The following is a 21,633-nucleotide window of genomic DNA, read 5'->3' as shown; positions in this document are numbered from 1 at the left end:
ACATCCACGATTCGCATCAACGCGTAAACGCGAGTTTATTGTTGATGTCGTCATTATAGACACTGTCTAATAGACATTCGGAATTATTACATGATTTGAGCGTAGCGCCGAATAATAATTAACCAGACCAGAAGTTAAGCATTTGCAACTCGCCTACGAGCAATAGCCTAAGCGATGTTATAATCGAGATAATCGAGGATGCGAGAGCAGACGAGATGACACTTAGCCCACCTAATTTTAGGGATTACGTCTTAGCCGTAATAAAGAAAGGCCTAGCTAAACGTAATTATTCAACTCCGAGCAACGCATGGGAAAAATTACCAACTTTTTCGCCAATAATAAAGTCTCCCGTTATATCAGTCAGATACCGGACGATGAACGTACCGGCTGGCTTGATTCTTTATCTCGCTCAACTCAACATGACCACTACGACTACATTCCTCCTTGACTAACAATAAATAGGCACTAATGAGAGAAACATATATATATATATTATATATAAATAAATAAATGAATATGAATATACACAGTGGCTCTGCTGCTTATGCCATTTCTTTCGTTCGCGAATTCTTTCATCAACTTAAAAAACAGCTTCTATATATTTACTCTTACATTTTCAATAAAAAATATCGTTAAAGTAAAGAATATTAATATAACAAAAAATATTCATACATTATAAACAAAAATTTTTTCATCTTAATTATTATAATTTGAAAATTATTGAATTTATCAAAGATTCGTTGAAAGAAGATGCAATAGAGAAGCAGGGCATCCTACATATATATATTCATATTACTGTATATAAATATATACGGAACATACGAAGTACACGTACGAATGTACATGTATACATGGATATAACAGAGAGAAGCGATAAGAGGGAGAGAGTTAATTCGTAATTAAGTAGGACTTTAATAAATCTCCAGGCGGCTATTAGTGTTCATGAAAAAGAGAAAAAAAAGTCTCGCAGTATCTGAGAACTCAACGGTAATTGTTCGTTCAATGTGCAATAATTTAATAGTAACACCGCTTAATTTGTAACCAACTAATTGGATCGAAGCGATGTCACCGCGTTTCTTCATGACCGGACGGACAATTATATGTGAGAAGAAGAAAAAAAGATAGAGATCGGAAAATGCGTCGACATTATTTCTCCGGCTCGAATTTGTCAGTTCTACGCTTTGCGATGAAATAATCACACATTACAATATTTATCCAGAGAATATCTTTAAAAAATATAAAGAAGCGCTTAATCAAATTTCTGTCAACTACGTTACTCATGACAATACGAAACAATACGAACAATATTGACAGTATCTTTAGAAGTTTAAAAAATACTGCCAATTTTGAACACTATTTTACTATTATCTTGTCGTACGATACAGAATGTCGTATAACTATTAGTATAGTACAGATTCTGTTTAAATATATTTTAAATTATTAAATCGAATTTGCTTTGCAAAAGTTAATAGGGACCATCATTTGTCACAAGCTTTTCGTCAATGTTCAATATTTTGATAAATAGGATTTTTGTGCAGAATAAATTAAAAAATAAAGAACAATTTCTCTTACTTATTTATATCTTAGAATTTATTTATATCTTGAAAAATTTAACTTATTGTTAATTTAATATCATTTTATCAAAATATTTATTTTAATGCAAAAGAATATTCAATATTTAAACTTTTTATTTTATCTTTCATTTTGTAGCATTTAAATACATACTGAGAATTTTGCATTCTCTACGTAATTTTTATAATATGCGATATTATTGCAGAATTGATCAGAACTAATTAAAAATTAGAAACCTAAAATATAATCTTAGAACTGTAGCAAGTCTAACTAGCGTTCTTGACTAATTTGCTTAATTTCTTGCATTACTTACGATTTGATAGTTTTTGTTTGTTTCTGCGTTCTTCTTGTACTTCTCTGAACCATCTACTTCGCTAGGCTCTTGCTAGTTCTAATTGATTTATTATTATCCAATCAATCAGCTACTTACCTGTAAAACAATCACAAAATAATTGTAAATAATTTATAAAGTTGAAGTTCAAGTTGTCTTTAAGAAAAATATCACATTTTACAGTTATATATATTTAGCTTACAACTACAATATTTTCGTAATTTACAGAGTTAAAAAGAATTACGGAGATATTTGCAATTTCCGAAAGGAAAAATGGAGAAGAAATAACGTGCGATTGTGGGATCGGACAAAACGGGGAGAAATTCGAGCTGAGAAAATATAAATGACGTCAAACGATACACAGGACACATATATAGATATACATAGACACGACTGAAATCTAGAGATAACCCATTATGTCTCAAAATCAAATTTTTTCGGAATTGAAATAGTCAATAGGAAAAAAAAAAAACTGTTAGATTTATCAGCAGATAGTCACTCTTTTCAAACACTCCCGTGTAAGATTTGCAACAAATCTTTTCAATAAGATAATTCGAGCTACATTAAGATCACTTAATTATCCTGATGAAATAAACAATAGAATGAAAACAGAGTTTTTTTATTTATAATTCTTCTTTATTCTTATTTTATGTATTAAGTAACGATATACGTGAACTATTAAAACAACTTAACTGTTAAATTAATGAGATAACTGACTCGTATTGAGAAATCTCACGAACTTTGATCAGATTCTATCAATAACTCTTAATAGAATCCGATTAAAATTCGTAATTAACAAACATGATGGGAGGGATATAACGGGTTATGCTTTGCGCCTTAAGCACTTCGTACATATATATGAGCAACATAGCGTGAAGACGCGGACACGCCGATCTGTTGAAAAAGAAGAATTAGGCTAGAAGGAAAAATGAAAGGAATAATAGTATAATAATAATTATAATAATATAATAACATTATTAATATATTATTAATAATAACATAACAATAACAATAAATAACGCTGTTACTCTGATTGTATATAGTTCTGTAATGTTATATATAGTACCATATAGGAACGACACACACAAATATACTATAATTAATTAAACACACACCGTACACCAGAGCGCGCACCTGCGCGAACAATCGATAACGATTAATTGTATGATCTTAGTTATTTATAACCAAGATAAAAAAAAGAAATTGAATCGTACGAATTTACGTACGGAGTAAATGATGGGAAAAAGGGAGGATAGTCGAAGAAGCGTTAAAAAATAATATTGTTCGCGTTGCGACATTTTCTACAAAAATCGTTTTCTTTTCGGTGAAATATTTTCAATTTGAATGGCGCGATATGCATGAATGTAGCCGATGCTTATCGCGAAGGGCATAGGTAAATCCAGATTTAAAATCTATATTTCGTGTTGCTCTTACTAGTAAACTGTTATTCAAGAAAATTTACGTTTCAAGTAACTATTAAGGAATACGGTAGTGTCGCTGCGCTTGGCTTAACGCCGAGACACTACCGTGTGTCTCCTGATATAATCGCTTTCGTAGAATTTCCGTTGAGGTACAATTAATATGTCACAAAATTTTTCTGCCATTATTATTTGAATATTTACAAGTGAATGATGGTACAATTATAATCTTACATTCTGTTAGAAATTTGTAACATTATAGTTTGCTTAATTATTATTTCATCATATCATCGTCTGATTGCGCAATCAGTTTTCTTCATATCATTGATATATAATTAAGCATTAAGAAATGTAATTTATTAAACATATCAAATAAGTTATTCTACAATACGAATTTAATATCTTAAGAAATTAACTTTTTAATATTATAATTGGCTTTTATATTGCGATTTTATTTCGTTTAAATATTTTATTGTTATCTTCCCTCAAAGTAAATGCTAATTGCAGAGAAAAAAAATTTTTATTCTTTTGCCCTATGCCCTTCGAATAGTATTCAATTGTCTACGACGTGAGTAGACATGTGACTTAATTATTATCAACATATATGTAAGTATAAATGATAAATCATTTTCGAAACGTCAACGTTTATCGATGAATGATAATTGACAATGGAAAACAATTACATGATTAGTGCTGCATACCTTATAAAGTCAATAAATAAGTAACACAGAGATTGATCTCTTGTTTTAAAAAATGTGCATTCGAATTAAACAATATAGCTTTATTCCACGAAATAAAAAGTGAAAGGAAATCTCGCCGCCAAGACAAAAAGAGACATACAAATTTTTTGTACGATTTCGAGACCTTCTTTGTATATAATATAATAATTAATCAAAAACGAATTTTGTGAAAATTATATGTGCACAATCAACAGTTGTTAAACAGTGATAATTTCGATTTGTCTACAGGCATGAATGTAATTATTTGGAGAAAAAAGGAATTACCATATTATACCACAAAAACAATTAAATCATCGATGTAAAATATTCAAAAGTTTAGAAACATCAATCAAACGTTTGAGTCAATTCTATATAACAAATAAATAATTTTGATTGTAAACATACCGAATATTGACCTCACATAATGAGAATTACACCTGAGAACATGTCGGCCTCTTCAGATTAGCAATTTGTAAATTCATCTAGTAAGGTGATATTTTTAGAGAGATAAATCAGGTAGGTAGGTCGATAGATAAATCAGTACCTAAGATCAGAATGGCGATAGACAGTCAGACTCGCGTATCATAGTGAATTTCTATGTACATAACGTTCATTATCGCATATCTCGGAGCTTAACCCCTTAAACGGACTTGACAAGTATGCTCTTCGCGAACTCAACACTGCATTATGTAAAGAGTCAATAAGATCGTTCTCAAAATTTCTCAATCTACACGAATATGTTTCACATAAAATAATCTTTAGCCGTAGCCTAACCAATGACATAAATATCGAAAATATTTTATTAATCGGTCCACTTTGGAAGCTGGACGGAAATATAACGAAGACAGGCTTTCCCTCGAGGATTAATAATCGGCTTCAGATGTGAATAGAGAGGATGTGAATAGAGAATTTCAAGGGGAAAATGATCCGTTCGATTTTCACCTTACAGTGATAAACTCGAGTCATTTGTGCAACCTAGTGAAAGCTTTACGTGTGCCTCATACGATCAACATTACTATCAGTGCAAGTATATTACCATGATTATGAAATAAGCTCTATTCAATCGGTAACACCCTCGATAGTCAAGATTGTCAAAACTGTTAAGTATTAACAGTAATCGAAAGCGTTCGGAATTTCGTAGCTGTATTTAATATTGAAAGATACTGTTACGTTTGATTATAATAGTATGTCTAATCAGTATCACAAATAACTACTACAACGACTACCAGTAAGCTCTTATTGTGGAATATGAAAAGATCAATTATCGAGAACTATTATACTATCCCTCGTTCACTTTTTTCACCTTCGCATTGTCTAAGAATCAGAAAATCGATGGAAATTGTTCTTATTACCCTGACGAAGTGGGAAATGATCGTGTCTTCTATTATACGGGAAGACTACTAACAAGGAACTATCTAATATTGTCCAATTTTTTTCCTCTCAAAATATGTTATTAAACATTTAAATATCTAAGAGATTCTGTGTTTCTAAGAGATTCACTATTTTTTTAAGAAAATTAACATTTATGATATGTTAAATTAATACGTATTTTATTCATTTGTCTTAGAAATTACATTTTAAAACATTATTTTTATGTGTTTTATCAGTATGTTACTTGTTCACTTACTCATAAATTATGTTATTTTAACACTAAGAAACATTGAATATTCAATTTCACAAAAAATCTTTAAATAACATAATCACATTATGTTAAATTAACATTCGAATGTGTTAAAAAATTCAACACAAACTGTTAACACAAACGTGAGTGGACCGTTTCCAACGCAAATATACAAATTTTTTTACTGTATAGCTTTTGCTCTTACCGCTCTAACACAAATGCATTATAAAATATCAAATATATTAAAATCAATAATGATATAATGAGATGAGACCTTTTTTTATAAAAAGTAGCCTCTTATGTGTGTGTATTTATTTTGGTTTTATAATTGTATTAAATATTAAATTCCAATTGATCTTATAATTTTTATTCTATTTTTTAAAATGATTTTATTATGACCGAAGACGACTAAATAAAGTCGAAACGTCTTATTATATCATTATTTTAATAAATTTGACCGTGATTCATTATTACTATTAATAACTTACTAACTTTATTTTTTTCGCTTGTTTATTAATCTTGATTTTATTTTAGTTGTTTAAACTTACACAAACCTTATTTTGTTATTTTATTTAGCTTTAGTTGAAAAGCTAAAAGAAATGATACAGTTATTATTCCATGCTTATTTTTAATTTTTATTTCCCCGTTTTTTTTCTAAAATTAGTTTATTTCTTAAATTTTATTAGAAGAATATTATAGTATCTTTTATCAGCTCTATAAGTTGATTGATTATAGTGATTATCTACTTTTCTCTCTAAATATAGAATATTGTGATAAAATAGCATATATATTCTGTGCAATCACTACGATAAAATCCAATATGACGCTGTGTAAATGTCTCTTGTGAATTATCAAATCTAATGAAATGATTTATTACAGTGGAGTTAATCGAAGAAACAAATTTTAAACAAAATTCGTATTACATTAGAACAGTCGTTGAATTTATTTATGTATCATTTTTTAATAATTTTAGATAATAATTTAATTTCTTTACATTTTTTTAAAACATAAATTATGTATGTATTATATATATATATAAAATTAGTAAATTAATTTTATAATTAAAAATATAACTTTCTTTTAATAAAGTTAAAATATTTAAAAAAAAACAAGTGGAACATTTTTTGTAAAAAACGAAATAAAAATTTTGTCATTATCATTTGATTTTACGATTAAAATCAAGCAACTCTGATCTAAAAATTAAAAGTCAACTCATTTGAAAACAATTGAGTCATACGTTATTAACGTTTTAACTTTATTATTTAACTTCTGTCTTTTTTTTTAACTAGTTATCATCCTCTATTAACAATTCAGTTAATAACATATTTCATAAATAGAAAAATTGGCGCTTAAATGATGTTCCTTGTTGATAGTAATTGGCATTATCATCACTGCCGGGTCTAATGCTGCTTATCGTGTTAATTTATATATCAGAATGTCAAAGATCTATTTCTTCGGGGAAAACTCGAAAGCAGATCAATGAAATATAATATTGTTTCCTGCACAAATATTCCATTATTCATATTTCCTATCCAGAATAAAATTCGCAAGTAAAATTATGTTTAAACATTTTCAATTTTTTATAAGTAATAATCAATATATAGGTACACATAAATACGAATTAAGCATTCTAATTTCATATTAAACTATGATGATTTCTATACTCCCTACGTAACAAACTAAAAAAAAACAAAATTGATTATTCAGTAAAGATCATTGTTAATTCAATTGTGAAAATGAATAGTGTTTCATATATCGAGTAGACATGATTATGGCCCTAAGCGCGCAAACTTTATCAGTACTGATATTCAATTTTATTCGCTTGTATAAAACTGAAACTATTTCAAATCTTGATATTTCTGTATTATCAGCTCTTAAATTAAAATCTTCAGATTGCGCATTTTGAAAATAATTAACTTAATATTTTAATTAAATATTTTAATAATATTTTAATTGCTAATTTAATATTTTAATTTAGCAAAATAATCACATTTACATATTTCTGTTAAGATAATGTTGTTATGCAAATGTTAAAAATGCGTATATCTGCAATGTAACTATCTAAACTTATGTGAAGATTAATGAATATATTCAGTATAAGTTCTGTGTAAGTCAGTGATAAATTTTTGACCGATCGTTTCATTATAATGTAATATATTAAGATTAATAATGTAATTTTATTTAAAAAATATTGAGACAAATCATGCGAACCTTCAAGAACAAATGGTGCGCGTATTGTTGTGTTCTAGTCTGTACTACATCGAACATCGATCGTTGCCATCTTTATAAGACCATCGCGACGATTATCTATAATCATCATTAGTGTGGATAACTATACAAATAAAAACAAAACAAAGATATACTCAAAAAGAAGCTATGACACTCTTGCACAGGTGCACTTCAACTCGATAATGTCGGCAAGAAAGAAAAAGAAAGAAAAACTGACTTCATTCGAAAATAAATCTAATATCTCGATAAATATAATATTAAGCTTCAGCAAAAATATAATTAGAAAATTTGTTTTAAAAAAATTAGAGGTATTAATAATTTCGTAAGAGTTAGATTAATAATTTTCCGTATAATCGAAACCATGAAAAACTAAATTAAACAATGATTATAATTTATTAATCTTAAGTTAAATTATTTAATTAAAGATAATTCGTAAATAATAACATATTCGTTAGAAAGAGACAGAGATTTAAGAATAATATAATATTCATAATTATAGTTTGCAATTATAACAAGATGATTTTTATCTTTATAAATAACATAAATTTGTCGATGATCTAATGGTCGACCTTGCCGACAATTCTCTGTCATATCATCAATGAAAGGCTTTATTAGTTAACCGATCTCAAGCCTTCTCCCTTCTCTCATCTCTCCCTACGTCGCACGTCTCGCGAGTCTCACCGAATAAACAAAATGTCCTTGGCCAGCTTGGGATAGCGCCATTTTGCAAATCGCATTTACATAAAACTTGTAAAATTATCGGGTTTGATGCGCGCTGAGAAGGTAATTTATAAAAAATATATAAATTACGAATTTTCACAAATCTAATGTTTTATGAAAAACGTGTCGTAATTGTCGCCAATTAATGAAAAAAATAATTGCCGATTTAAATTTAATACTAAAGAGATGTAAAAAAATTATTATTTTTCATCAAGAGTCTGCTTTTCAGTTAATTCTTGTTTTGCTATCCTTTTATCGATTGCAAATATGGTCATCATCAAATATACATTTTTTTTAAGCGATGAAATATGATATATATACACACACTTGGGGAAAATGTGTTGAATTTAACATAAACATGTTGCAAACGGTCCATTAAAATTTTTGGATTAATTTAATACAAAATGAATATGTTCGAAGATTATATATATATATATACAAATATTATGTAAAAGAATACATATCAAAAAGGTAATATTGACACAGTTTATAAATAAACCGTGGAAGCATATTTTTTAAGAAAATTAACATTAATGATATGTTAAATTAACACGTATTTTATTCATTTGTCTTAGAATTTACATTTTAAAACACATTATTTTTATATTACTTGTTCACTTACTCATAAATTGTGTCATTTTGACACTAAGAAACATTGAATATCAATTTCATAAAAAAATCTTTTTATATAACATAATCACATTATATGTTAAATTAACTGAAATATGTTAAAAAATTCAACACAAACTGTTAACACAAACGTAGACCGTTAACACAAAAATGGACCGTTTCCAACAACTACACAAATTTTTTTACTATGTAGAAATTAATAATAATTCTACCTTATAATCATATTTGATAATACAATATGTTATTTATGGATATGATATACTGATATTACATACTCTAATATTTTATAATATTAGAGTATAATATATACTTTATAATATTTTCGTACTCTAATATTTTAAAAAGACTCAAGAAAATATTTTAACATTATCATTTAATATATTTTTCTTTTATATATTTTGAATTATATTAATATATTACCATTTTTTAAAATATGTTAATAAAGGCTCGCCTTTTTGCATCGGATATCTTATTAGAAAAAATAAAAGTGTCCACGAAATATTTTACAAAATGCACATCCATCGATCACGGCGACATTCTCCACGCTCCCATGCTTGTTACGCAACGAATGTTTCTATATACCGTGTACAATGTTAACCTGATAGCCTACGAATTGCTGTGCAGCGAATCGCGCCGTGTAGGAGTATAATGGGGTTCATCTCTTGTCTAGTCAGGGTTATAAATAAATAAATTTGTCATTTAGTCATTTCACTCTTATCGCTGTGAATACGTAAGATACCTTTTCTTTTGTTCATCGAGAGCCCGAGCGAGCGGACGGAATTAATGATGATTTCCATAGACGAGGATGATAATTAAACGTATGATGCGATTGTCCATATTAATGTGTTACCATCGATTGCTATTATTATTACTTGTCATTATTATCGAGTACCAATTATTATGATTGCGACTATTATTATCTATTATTAGTTACTCACTACAGCTATATAATACCTTTGTAAATGAGAATCAAGACACACTGAGGGCTAGGGAAAAGAGAAACTTAATAAATTGAAATTCTATTAACCCAAAGGCGTTTGACTGTTATTTAAGTCTATTTATTTTATTCCCAGCAGCCATGAAAAAACATTAAAAGATGAAGAAATAAAGAAAGAAAAGGTAAGTTGCACATACGTAATTACAGTTAGAATTATTGCTAAAATATAATATCCCATAGCGTCTTATAAAGACGTGTTTTGTCTCCAACCCAATGAGCAGAATGTCTAGAATCGACATAAGATAACTTTAAGATATCTTTAAGAGTTCTTTATGAAATATCTATGCGTCGATTTTAGACATTCTACTCATTGGGAATGAGAAATGGATATTAATTTTACACCGGATACTGAAATCCATTTTCACTAAAAATGTAGGACATATACAGACTATGCAGATAATACAAATTAAAAGTGAATACGAAACGAAAATATTCGTAATCATATTGTAGGATCGCATTTCCGCGTTAAATCGCGAATCGAGATATCGCGTTCGATCGCAATACGATAACGACTTCTTCGCGAGATCGGGTTGCGTCGATCATGTTTCGAAGAGATTCGGAGTCGGTTGAGATTGCTCGACGTGCGAAGCGAAAAGCCAAGAAAAGTTAAAAATAAAGTGCCTACGAGACGCGCGGGCAATTATACAATTACGAATTATATAATTACGAGTGAGAATCGTTAGTGTATAGAACTGAGAAAGACAGAGATATAGCCTGTAAAGAGCGATTAAATTGTTAATCCCGAAGGCTTTCGTATCGCGATATAATTACTATATCGTATCGCGATATAATTACTATATATACTATAAATTTAGTATCTTTTCTTTATTTAAATTAATCGAATCTTTTACTTATTCTCCCGACCTCGCAAATTCCTGAGTCGCATTCCTACAATTAAAAATTTCATTCAAATAGAATGAAAAAGTATTTATTCGTTTCTTGACGAATAAAAAAGAAGTGTATTTGAATGAGTACTTTTATTCATTTTTTATTTATGTATTCACTAGAATATTAGATGTATTCACTAGACACTAGTCGCAATATATTCGCTGTTTTATGGTGACTATTTTGATTAACTGGAATATACTCGTATAAACAGGAACGTGATGTATGCAAATCAATAGAAAACAATAAAGTGAAAAAGATCATATATTGAGAAATTGTTTATATCCAGTCTTAATCAAAATAGTCACCATAAAACAGCGAATGTCTGCTGCTAAAAGTCTTATGCTAAAAAATGTTTCGGCGTGATTTTAAGTAGGATAGGTAGTCCAACAGTGAACCAGTAGTACACTATAAACCATTGCGATATTTCATAAATACGACGTTATCAGATTGCGCTGTTAACACGCAGCGGCTGGTATTTGAAGTATTTAAGCGGCTTGCTTGAATTATTTACAATATGCAGCCAAATAAATTCATAAACTGTATGCCAAACTCAGATCTTCAACTCAATAATTGAAAGAGATATAAGCCTCTGAAATTTATATGGTTCGTTGTTGGACCACTTACCCTACAGGATGTTCCACGGGAAGGTGTTGAAACTAATCAGCTATCATTTTCGAAGGTATTTAGTTATTGAAAAAACAAACATTGCGCTGAAAAGAGGAAAATCTGCAATTTTTAATGAGTATAAATAAAATTTAACAAAATGTTTGTGTATCAATTAATTTTATTGATGAAAAATATACTCATAATCTCAAGGAGTAATTTTGTAGGAGTGTGCATCATCTTTTTTTACGAAAGCTCGTAAAAACTTTTTCTAACATATCGTTTTTAATATTGCTAATAACTTTTTAAATAGCTAAATCTGAAACTGTTTTCCGATCTTATCTGCGATCTTAAATATTAATCTTAGCATTTACTTGATTTTAGCATATTTTTCATCAATAAAATTAATTGATACACAAACATGTTATTAAACTTTATTTATACTCATTAAAAATTGCAGACTTTCCTCTTTTCAGCGCAATGTTTGTTTCTTTAATAACTGAATACCTTTGAAAATGACAGCTGATTAGTTTCAACACCTTCCCGTGAGACACCCTGTACATACCTAGTTCTACAACTGCGCGCCAAAATCATTTTCAGTCTTTAAATGTATACTTATACTGAACAGATGTAGCAGTTTTACAAATGAAATATTGTTATAATACTTTTTAATGTTTAAGTACACTAGAATTGGAATGATTTACTTTTCATGGCATATCAGGATATTATATTATCGTTTTTTTAAAATTGTGACTCATTATCAGATGTAGATTTAACTTCGTTTTCGATAACTGAAATATTTTTAAATAATTGTTTTTCTTCATTATCATATATTATATTATTTATATTAATTTCTTCATCTTCGGATGGCGATGATGATACATGCAGATTTTTCAAATCTCGATATTTTTTAGTATAAAAATACTTCCTTTTTGGCATTTTCTTCTATCAAGAACATATCAAGAACAAAAAATATATGAATAATTGCAAAATTCTGTCATATTGGAAAGGTTAATACTTATATGACTATTCAAACTTACTTACATTTTCAAAATAGAAGAATAGCACTTTAAGAATTAATAAGAGAATTATTAAGAACAGCGCTTCAAGAATAACACAAAGCGAAATACAGTTAAAAATATCGATTAATGTTTCTGTCAATAGCAGTAACAATTCAGAAAACGACTTTGCAAATCTATGACTTGTCATTAAGTATGAACGCATGATATGTTTGAAATAATTTTATCGTTGTGTAGCAACAAATCATATCACGACTGCATTTAGGATGTGCACAAACATGTGCGGAGAAGCACAAACTATCGATATTTCGTATCAATATGAATCGAGATGATATGATATTTCAAAATATCGATTATATCGGAACATCCCTAATTCAGGATATATGTGCAACCATCATCTGACGACGTCTTTAAAATTTTAAGGTTTTTAATAATTTTATTGTTACGAGATGAATAAGGAGAGTTTGAAACGTTCATTCGACAAGATTGCGAAATCGATTACTGACAAGGTATTTGAATCAGAATTTATTACTAAATATCATATATATGTTACAGGCAATTCGATTAATTGGATAATGACCAGTCATTATGTATAATACCCGAATTTAATCAAATTGTCCATAACGTACACAAAACAAAATAATTACTTTATTTATAATAAATTATTTACAAAAAACAAATTAAAAATACCAACTTACCACCTTATTTTCTGAATGCTAAAATAACAAGAAAAGATGTGATTTCACTTTTTTGTATTTTTTTGTTAGCAACGTACTTACGTCGTATCTTTTGTAGTTATATCTTAAGAGGACAACCTCCTGCGTAAAAATTTCATCACAGTGATGTCTTCATCCATTGGAAAAGTACCAAACCGGGATGCGCACAATTACCCGCTGCGCACAGTTCCCCCACTTTTCCCTAATCCTTTCCCAATTTTAGTACGGACATGATACCGATAATCTATCGACAGTATGTTGGCTCAGTACTGACGCTTGACATATTCCTTTTACTAATTACAATACACACGCGATATCGAAAATCTACTGGCAGTGTACTGGATCAGTATTACTATTCAATACTGATTCATATATTGGGCCAGTACCGTATCATTAGTTTTATGGTACTGGTCCAGTACTGAAATATGAAACTCATTTTCGGAACCTCGCCAAGATTCAATACCGCTTTTCTGCATCAATTCCCACTTGGGTGCTTACATATTTTAATCCTAAAATAGTTCATCATAAAACAGCCAATGTATTGCGATATTTGTTTTGCATAAAAATCTTTAAATTTATAGTTTTAAATTCTTCAAATTCTACATTTTATAATTAGATTTCAAGAATAACAAAAATCGACAATAAATACTGTTGAAATTTTAATTTGAACGATTGCTTACTTCGGTATTAAATTTATGTCAATAAAATTGCATAATACAACATATGTCTAATCCTGCACTGAAAAAAAGATTGGCTGCTGTAGCAAATTAATTGGTAAAATATGGCATAGCATTTTTAATTGACTGCAGCAGCCAATTTTTAGTTGCGTTAGCCTATCTGCAATGTCAGTATAGAATTCCGATAGATTAACACAACCAAAAATTAACTGCTGCAACCAATTAAAAATGCTATGCCATATTTTACCATCTAATTTGCTGCAGCAGCCAATCTTTTTTTTTCAGTGTGTACTTTTCTTCATGCGCAATTCTAAATTTTGAGTTTAACAAATTAAAATTTCCAGATGTCTCCATTCCGCCACGTCTTTTGCATTCACAAATTCAAGAAATTTCAAAGCATATTCTCTCAGTCAGTGTCGTTCGCACACAAGTTGAAGTCTTTCTGGCGTTAATTTTAAATCATTTTCCAAATTTCTTGGAATTAACTAACTTCTTAAACGTTATTTTCCCACTGTTACCTCTATAAAGTCTAACTAAATCAAATAATAGTGACTCACTGACCATGATATCAGTAACCGGTTTTTGAATTATCAATAGTACACTGTAGTGACATATCTATATTGACGTAAAATGTTAAATAATTCATAATTATTTAACATTTCTATATTGACGTAAAACGTTAAATAATTCATAATTATTTAACATTTCTATATTGATGTAAAATGTTAAATAATTATAAATTATTTAACGGTATGTCACAATAAAGTATAAATATCTCGTAAATTACTGTTTTTTTTATATCTCTACCTTAATACTTTTATGTGCAGAATAATTAGAGGAATCATATTAAGTAAAAAAAATTATACAATTTCATTTAAAAAAATGGAGATGATCTTTAAATCTTTTTGGCGCCTCCATCTAGAAGAAAGACAACACGACAAAACACGTCTCCCTTAAAACCGTTCCACTCTCATTTGAAACATTTTTTCCTATCTACAAAACTGTGGGCGTTATTCGGGTGGCCGGTCTTAAGTGACTTACCTGTATAGGAGAAACTGGGATTAAATGGGCACCTTCTTTTCAATTGCAACTTTCAATAACAAAGTAAACGATTTAGTCAAATGATTATTAGCGTTTTATAGAGTGATTATAAGACTACAAGATGGCAATAAAAAATTTTGGTGTTTGCAACTTCATTTCATCTATATACACAAAAGATGATGTGATCTCAGAAAATGAAATCTCAAAAATTATTTTTGACTATCGAAAACACGTTTAACTACCTAAACATAACAATGCGGCATCTAATTAAACTTCGTTGATAAAGAAGATACACGTGATACTATCTACAATATAAATTGGGAACTCATAAGATATATTTTTGCCACTCAAAATTCAAATGCCAACTTAGCCCTGGTCTCCCACTACCTTTAATATATTTTCCTCATATTTTGTATAATGTATTGTCATAATGGTTATTCTCTAATAATTTCTTTATTTTATTTAAATTTACGATTTTTTTTAAGTTGAATTTAGTGTATAATTATGTTCAACATTTTTAACAGCGAATATACGTAAACAGTATGTAAAATCATATTAACTATAAAAAAAATTTTATAGTTTAATTTTATGCAGTTAAAATCAACAGTGATCTTATAGAATCCAAATACATGTTAAAAATTATTGTGTACAACTATTTGGTACAATAAATAGTAAATATTTTCATAATTTATTTTTCAAGAACTTTCTTGCGATGGTATTTTGATTCACAAATTTCGGAACATTCTGCATATGTACATATTTACAGATAATGTTGATATAATGATAATAACGAATAGATTTTACATCTCTCTCACTATCTCTATACATTTACTATGCATTACTATGCACAACACGACACACACACACACACACACACACACACACACACATATACAGTGCTTTACATCTTCTATAGCTATTGAAGCATGCGTAAGCTTGGCTTTGCTAGCGAGATGATTGTTGTTGACGTCCGGAATATGTCTGTTATGTCGCACAGGTCGCAGCGTACATAATAGAAAACTTCATTGCGTATAAGTATTTGTCTTCAACGATGTTATCGAAAACTAAACACTCAATAAATTCTTATTCTTTCTCTTTTCAAACGATATTTCGATTAGATTAGATAGTGCGACGACTAATACAGTAATTCTTAAAAGTAGTCTCTGAGAAGTTAAGTTCTAGGAAGTCTTATATTGCTGAGAGAATAGGATCCATTAGGCCAATAATATCGAAAGGAATTTCAAGAAAATATTGTGTTTCAAATATTCTTGAGACTTTCACGGGTGTTTCCTATATGAAAATCATGCGTTTCGCGGGTTTTCTCCATGTCCAGATCCATTCTTGGAATGCCAACGTGAACCTTGAAGTACACTTCATCAAGGCGAGGAGCAGTACTGAGCTGTTCCTCCGGGCCGTTCCCTTTATATATCCTATCCATCATTCCATTTGTTAAAGGAAAAACAAACCGGATTGGCAGAATACTAAACAAACACAATATCCGAACTATCTTTAAACCACCCAAAAAGATAGGACAAATCTTAAGAAATTCTAAAGATTAAAGATCTCTATTCAGTTCCGCAGGAGTAAGGTACCTGAGCCGAATAAAGCCCAGGCACTAAATAAGGCCCACTTTTAAATTTATTACTTTAGAACTCGCTTTACGCTTGCACTATATGCTCAAAAGATGTGTCATAAGAAGTAGATAAAAAAGAATTAAAGAATTGGAATCGATAACGACACGTTTGTTTAACACAACAAAAACTTGTGTGTATGAGGCTAGCATGAGCCATTTTTATAACAATCCGCTGCAAAATTTACCAGTATACAATGTTTTATAATTTACTATAATTCATTATAATATTATTCAACTTTCTAACTGGAAAATAACTAATAAATAATTTTTTTTAAATAAGTGTATAAGTATTTTTTTTTAAACATGTACTTATTAAATAAGGCCCACTTATGTGATTTTTATTATAGCTATTATTATTTGTTTGTTATGTGTGGAATTTACGCCAGAGAATAACGATTTTCAATGCTACTATCGTTTAAGAAACCAAAATTGCATTCAAATTGCTAAAAATGTTCAAAGATTGAAGAATTAATTACAAACAAAATTAAAGATAATTGTAATATTTGAGAGTAGAGTAAGTCCTAAGGAATTTTCTTTCTATGATTAATAATCATTTTAAAACTGATTTAAAAAGAAAATGTTTACTTTTTTTGTTATTTTCAATTTATTTTTTATTTGGACCTTTTCTCTCTCTCTCTCTCTCTCTCTCTCTCTCTCTCTCTCTCTCACTTAGTTTATTTCAATATCCCCATAAATAGAATTTAAAAAAAATAAAATAAATTAGGTAGGCCTTATTCGGCTCAGATACTTTATTCAAAATATCTTGTTCCTGCGGGCAAGTATACATCGGAAAAACCGGGAGAGGTCAACCTACGGATAAAAGAACACCAATGTGATGTCAGACTAAACACGTTACGCAATCGGCATTATCAGAATACAATATCGAAACAGGACATCAAATACAGTTTAATAAAACGACCACAATAGCCAACATTACATCATACTTTTCAAGAAAGCATAGAGAAGCCATAGAGATACAAAAACAACACCCTAACAACCTATTATAAATAGAGATAATGGCTACAACATAAATAAAATATGGATCATTCTCCCGGCTATTGAAGACTAACCGACTTCTTTTCCTCCTCTCCATCCACAATTTTCTTCCTTCCCCCCTCTTCCCTCCCCTACCTCCCCCCCACCTCCACTCAACAAGCAGCGTAATATAAAGGGACCTGAGGAGCAGCTCAGTATCAGGCTGCTCCTCGCCCTGATGAAGTGGACTGCAAGGTTCACGAAACGTTGACATTCCAAGAATGGATCTGTGATACGGAAAAAACCCGCGAAACGGATGATTTTTATTGTGTTCTAAAATTGTTTACAAAACGACCTATCATGTCTAAGACCAAGGACATTATCAAGCTGTCGATTGAACAATTGCAAGAGTTTTTAACATCCTTTGACACAGTGATGTGCGACATCGACGGTAAGCAATAAAATTCTAATTTCCATAATTTTTAACGATATGTGTGTATTTATGTGTGCCAATTGTATAATTGAAACATTACAGAATACATTTACGTTAATTTAGCTATCGTTAATTTAGCTATCGAAAAAATTTTAAATTAAAAGACTAATTGTGTAAGAACATTGTGTTAAAGAATTATGGTTATTGATTAATACACTGTGCAAATTTTAATATAGATGTCATATACAGGACATTCTAAAATCCGCGAATCAAAACACCACAGCAAAAAAATTCTCTGAGAAAATAAGTTGTATTTGCTAATTTTCATTCCGAGCAGTAGTATAAAGGTTTTAACTGGCCTATTATAAATTATGGTTAAACCATCACTTCTATAAATGAGTCACGTATCAAAACTACTGCTCGGAAAATTGACAAATACATTACAACTTAGTTCTTTTCGGAACGAAAAATAACACATAGCTCTTCTATAAAACTTTATTTTTATTTTTTCGAAACTTCTTGTTGATTTTGATTTGTAAATTTCACACCCTACGCGCGTGCGCACTACATACATACACGTATCCCTAGCGGAAAAAAAATTTTTACGAAAAGGTACAGAAAAATTACATAGATTGAGACAAGATCTTGTTGAGACACAAGAAATTCTTAATGTGTTTCGTAGATGTTTGTAGTGGGAGATAGAGCCAGGTTTGTCTGTTTTAGAAATTCTTAGTTTTTCGTATATACTCGTAGTGGGACGTAAAGTGGTGTTATTTGAGGGCGGAGGATTTCTAAGTTTTTTAAACAAACAATGCCGTTCTATATCCCAATACGAATATCTATGAAAAACTAATAATTTCTAAGATCTTGTCTCAATCTATATAGATTTTCGTAAAAGTTTTTCCGCCAGGGATATTTATATATGATATATGCATACATATATACATATATATATACACACACATATATGTATTGTATATATTACAATATAATAGTTTTACAAAATGAATTCTTCAGTAATTGGTTTTTATTATTATTACATACATGTCTGTGATTACATTTTCTCGGATTAAATAAATTAAATTATACAAATAATAAATAAAAAATTTTGCAAAATGTAATAATGTTCTCCAGGAGTCCTATGGCAACTCAATCAACCAATTGAAGGTGCTTCGGAATCTTTAAAGATATTGCAAAACCTAGGAAAACAAGTATACCTGATAACAAATAATAGTACCAAGACGTCAGAAAATTTTTATAAAAGCCCTCAATGTATCAGTTTAAATTTAAGTTCAGTAAGTGTTTTATTTCAGTTAAATCTTTGATTATCACTTCATTAATATTTATTCATATTAGATACTTAATATTACATATATTATATATTTAAAATAAAGTTGAGAGGACAATTATTTACTCTAATGATAATAATTATACGAAAACATAAATTATAATTCTAAATCATTTTGTTATATCACCATTCTTTTTTACAAAGAATAAAGTAAGATGAAGAGAACATACATTAAAACAAATTATTTGAAAGAATGAATAGAATGAATTAATGAATAGTAAAAATAGTCATTAATAATGTTGAAAAAAGTATTAGCTACAAACAGTTACGGGTCTCCTTTTTGCAATTTAAGATCAATGTCTTAAAATAAATGTGTAGTCATGATCTCTTTACCCTCATAAACCCTAACAATGAGACTATTCTTACGCAAAATAAAGCATAAAAATTTATACTGAATATTTTTCAATGGACAATAAAAGAATAACAAATACTTAAAAAATAGCAGACGATTTATATATTCAATTGAGGGATGGATGAAATAAAGACCTAATTACAAAACCTTGATTTTAATAAAAATTAAAATAACTTGCTACTTTTTTATTATACACAAATGAGTTTTGCAAAAAGAGAAATTGCAAAAAGGAGACCCGTAACTGTTTGTAACTAATATTTTTTTCAACATTATTAATGACTATTTTTACTATTCATTAATCTTTCAAATAATTTATTTTAATGTATGTTCTCTTCATCTTACCTTATTCTTTGTAAAAAAGAATTTAAGGTGATATAACAATATCAAATGAATTTATGTAATGTCTTTAAGAAGTTACATGTTGCAATACTTCTCTATTATGATCAATATTATATAAAAAAACTAATCTCCGGAAAAAGGATCTGAAAGTAAAATTGTGCCTTTATTCCCCCCATCCCTTCAATTAAGGTAAACGTCCCAGTGAGTGGACATGTACTTATGTCCGGCGCGATGTCGAGCGCGGCCGTCTGCTAAGTCCGTCTGCTATCTTCAGCGTCATAAAAAAAAGTGGTAAATGTGGCCAAAAATGCCAATGTTTGCACATTTTACTTCAATTTTCTCAGAAACCTAACGAGGTTAATTCTGCGACAATATTTGTTTTTAGTGAACAAAAATCCAACGGAAAACACTTTGTTTATACTGGTCCCAAAAAAGTATTGAACTGTGTAATTAGTCAAATAATTATATTTAAAATAATAACATTAATCGACAAAATAAGACCTTTGTTTGTTTTAAATTTTATTAAGTCATTTCTGATAAACTTTTTTTAGCGTTGACCGTAAAAGTGGCATATCAAGTTTTTGAAAAAATCTAATAAAGTTGCTAAAATAGGCGGTTTTAATACTTTTACGTTAATTATTTCTTTCCATACAGAGATCGACTGAAAAGTGGGTACCGGGGGAGGGGACTGCGATCTCAGGCCCAAGGATCATTGAGGTCCTTGAAACTTAATTATACTCGAGTAAAAATTTTTATGTGCAATTATATACGATTATATATGAATCATTATATATATGATCATATATAATATTTATCTCTATATGACTATGTATGCCATATATGTCCATATATCTATATATGCCACTATGCGAACATATATGACCACATATGACGATGTATGACTATATATGAGGTGGTCAGAAAATCCGAAAACAGTCGAATATCAGAAAAAGAAAGCCTTTTGAAAAAGATGTTTCGTACAAAAGATGTAGGATTTTACGTGGCACACATTAGATAGAAATGTTAAATATTGTTGTTAAAGATATAAATGTAAAAGTCACTTTGAAATTTTTAAATGGATTAACCCACATTTTTCATTGCATTTTCTGGTTGCTTACTATCAAGAATACAATGAAAAATGGAGGTTTCTATTTAAAAACTTTGAAGGGTATTTTTAAGCTACCTTGACAACGCTAACATTTCTACCTAATACACCACTTATAAAATTGATCTACATCAGTTTTCGTATGAAACATTTTTCTTATAGAGTTTTCCAGATATTCGACTGTTTCCAGACTTTCTAACCATCCTAGCTGATATACATATAATTATATACACGTCTACGACTTATATGTATATATATATATATATA

The 21,633-nt window shown here is 29.2% G+C and overlaps 1 protein-coding gene and 1 long non-coding RNA gene across 2 annotated transcripts in view; one reads left to right on the top strand and one right to left on the bottom strand.

Annotated features, from left to right (window-relative positions):
• Positions 1-3,744: 3,744 nt before the first annotated feature.
• On the bottom strand, positions 3,745-20,377 carry LOC108722228 (uncharacterized). Its single transcript, XR_001936602.1, has 3 exons — positions 20,302-20,377; positions 12,290-12,293; positions 3,745-3,756 (listed from the first exon to the last, which is right to left on the bottom strand). It is a non-coding gene; the product is annotated as an uncharacterized lncRNA (long non-coding RNA).
• The window catches only part of LOC108722219 (4-nitrophenylphosphatase), a 19,225-nt gene continuing 4,991 nt past the window's right edge, over positions 7,400-21,633 (top strand). The window contains exons 1-3 of the mRNA XM_018447203.1: positions 7,400-7,411; positions 18,125-18,240; positions 19,357-19,517. Of these exons, the coding sequence (XP_018302705.1) occupies positions 18,150-18,240; positions 19,357-19,517 (252 nt within the window). The 5' untranslated portion in view covers positions 7,400-7,411; positions 18,125-18,149. The remainder of the gene's footprint in view (positions 7,412-18,124; positions 18,241-19,356; positions 19,518-21,633) is intronic.

This window comes from Mycetomoellerius zeteki, unplaced genomic scaffold (genome assembly GCF_001594055.1).
Source record: "Mycetomoellerius zeteki isolate Tzet28-1 unplaced genomic scaffold, Tzet1.0 scaffold105, whole genome shotgun sequence".
NCBI lineage: Eukaryota > Metazoa > Arthropoda > Insecta > Hymenoptera > Formicidae > Mycetomoellerius > Mycetomoellerius zeteki.
The sequence above is the reverse complement of the archived record's forward strand: the minus strand, read 5'-3'. Positions and strand labels throughout refer to the sequence as shown.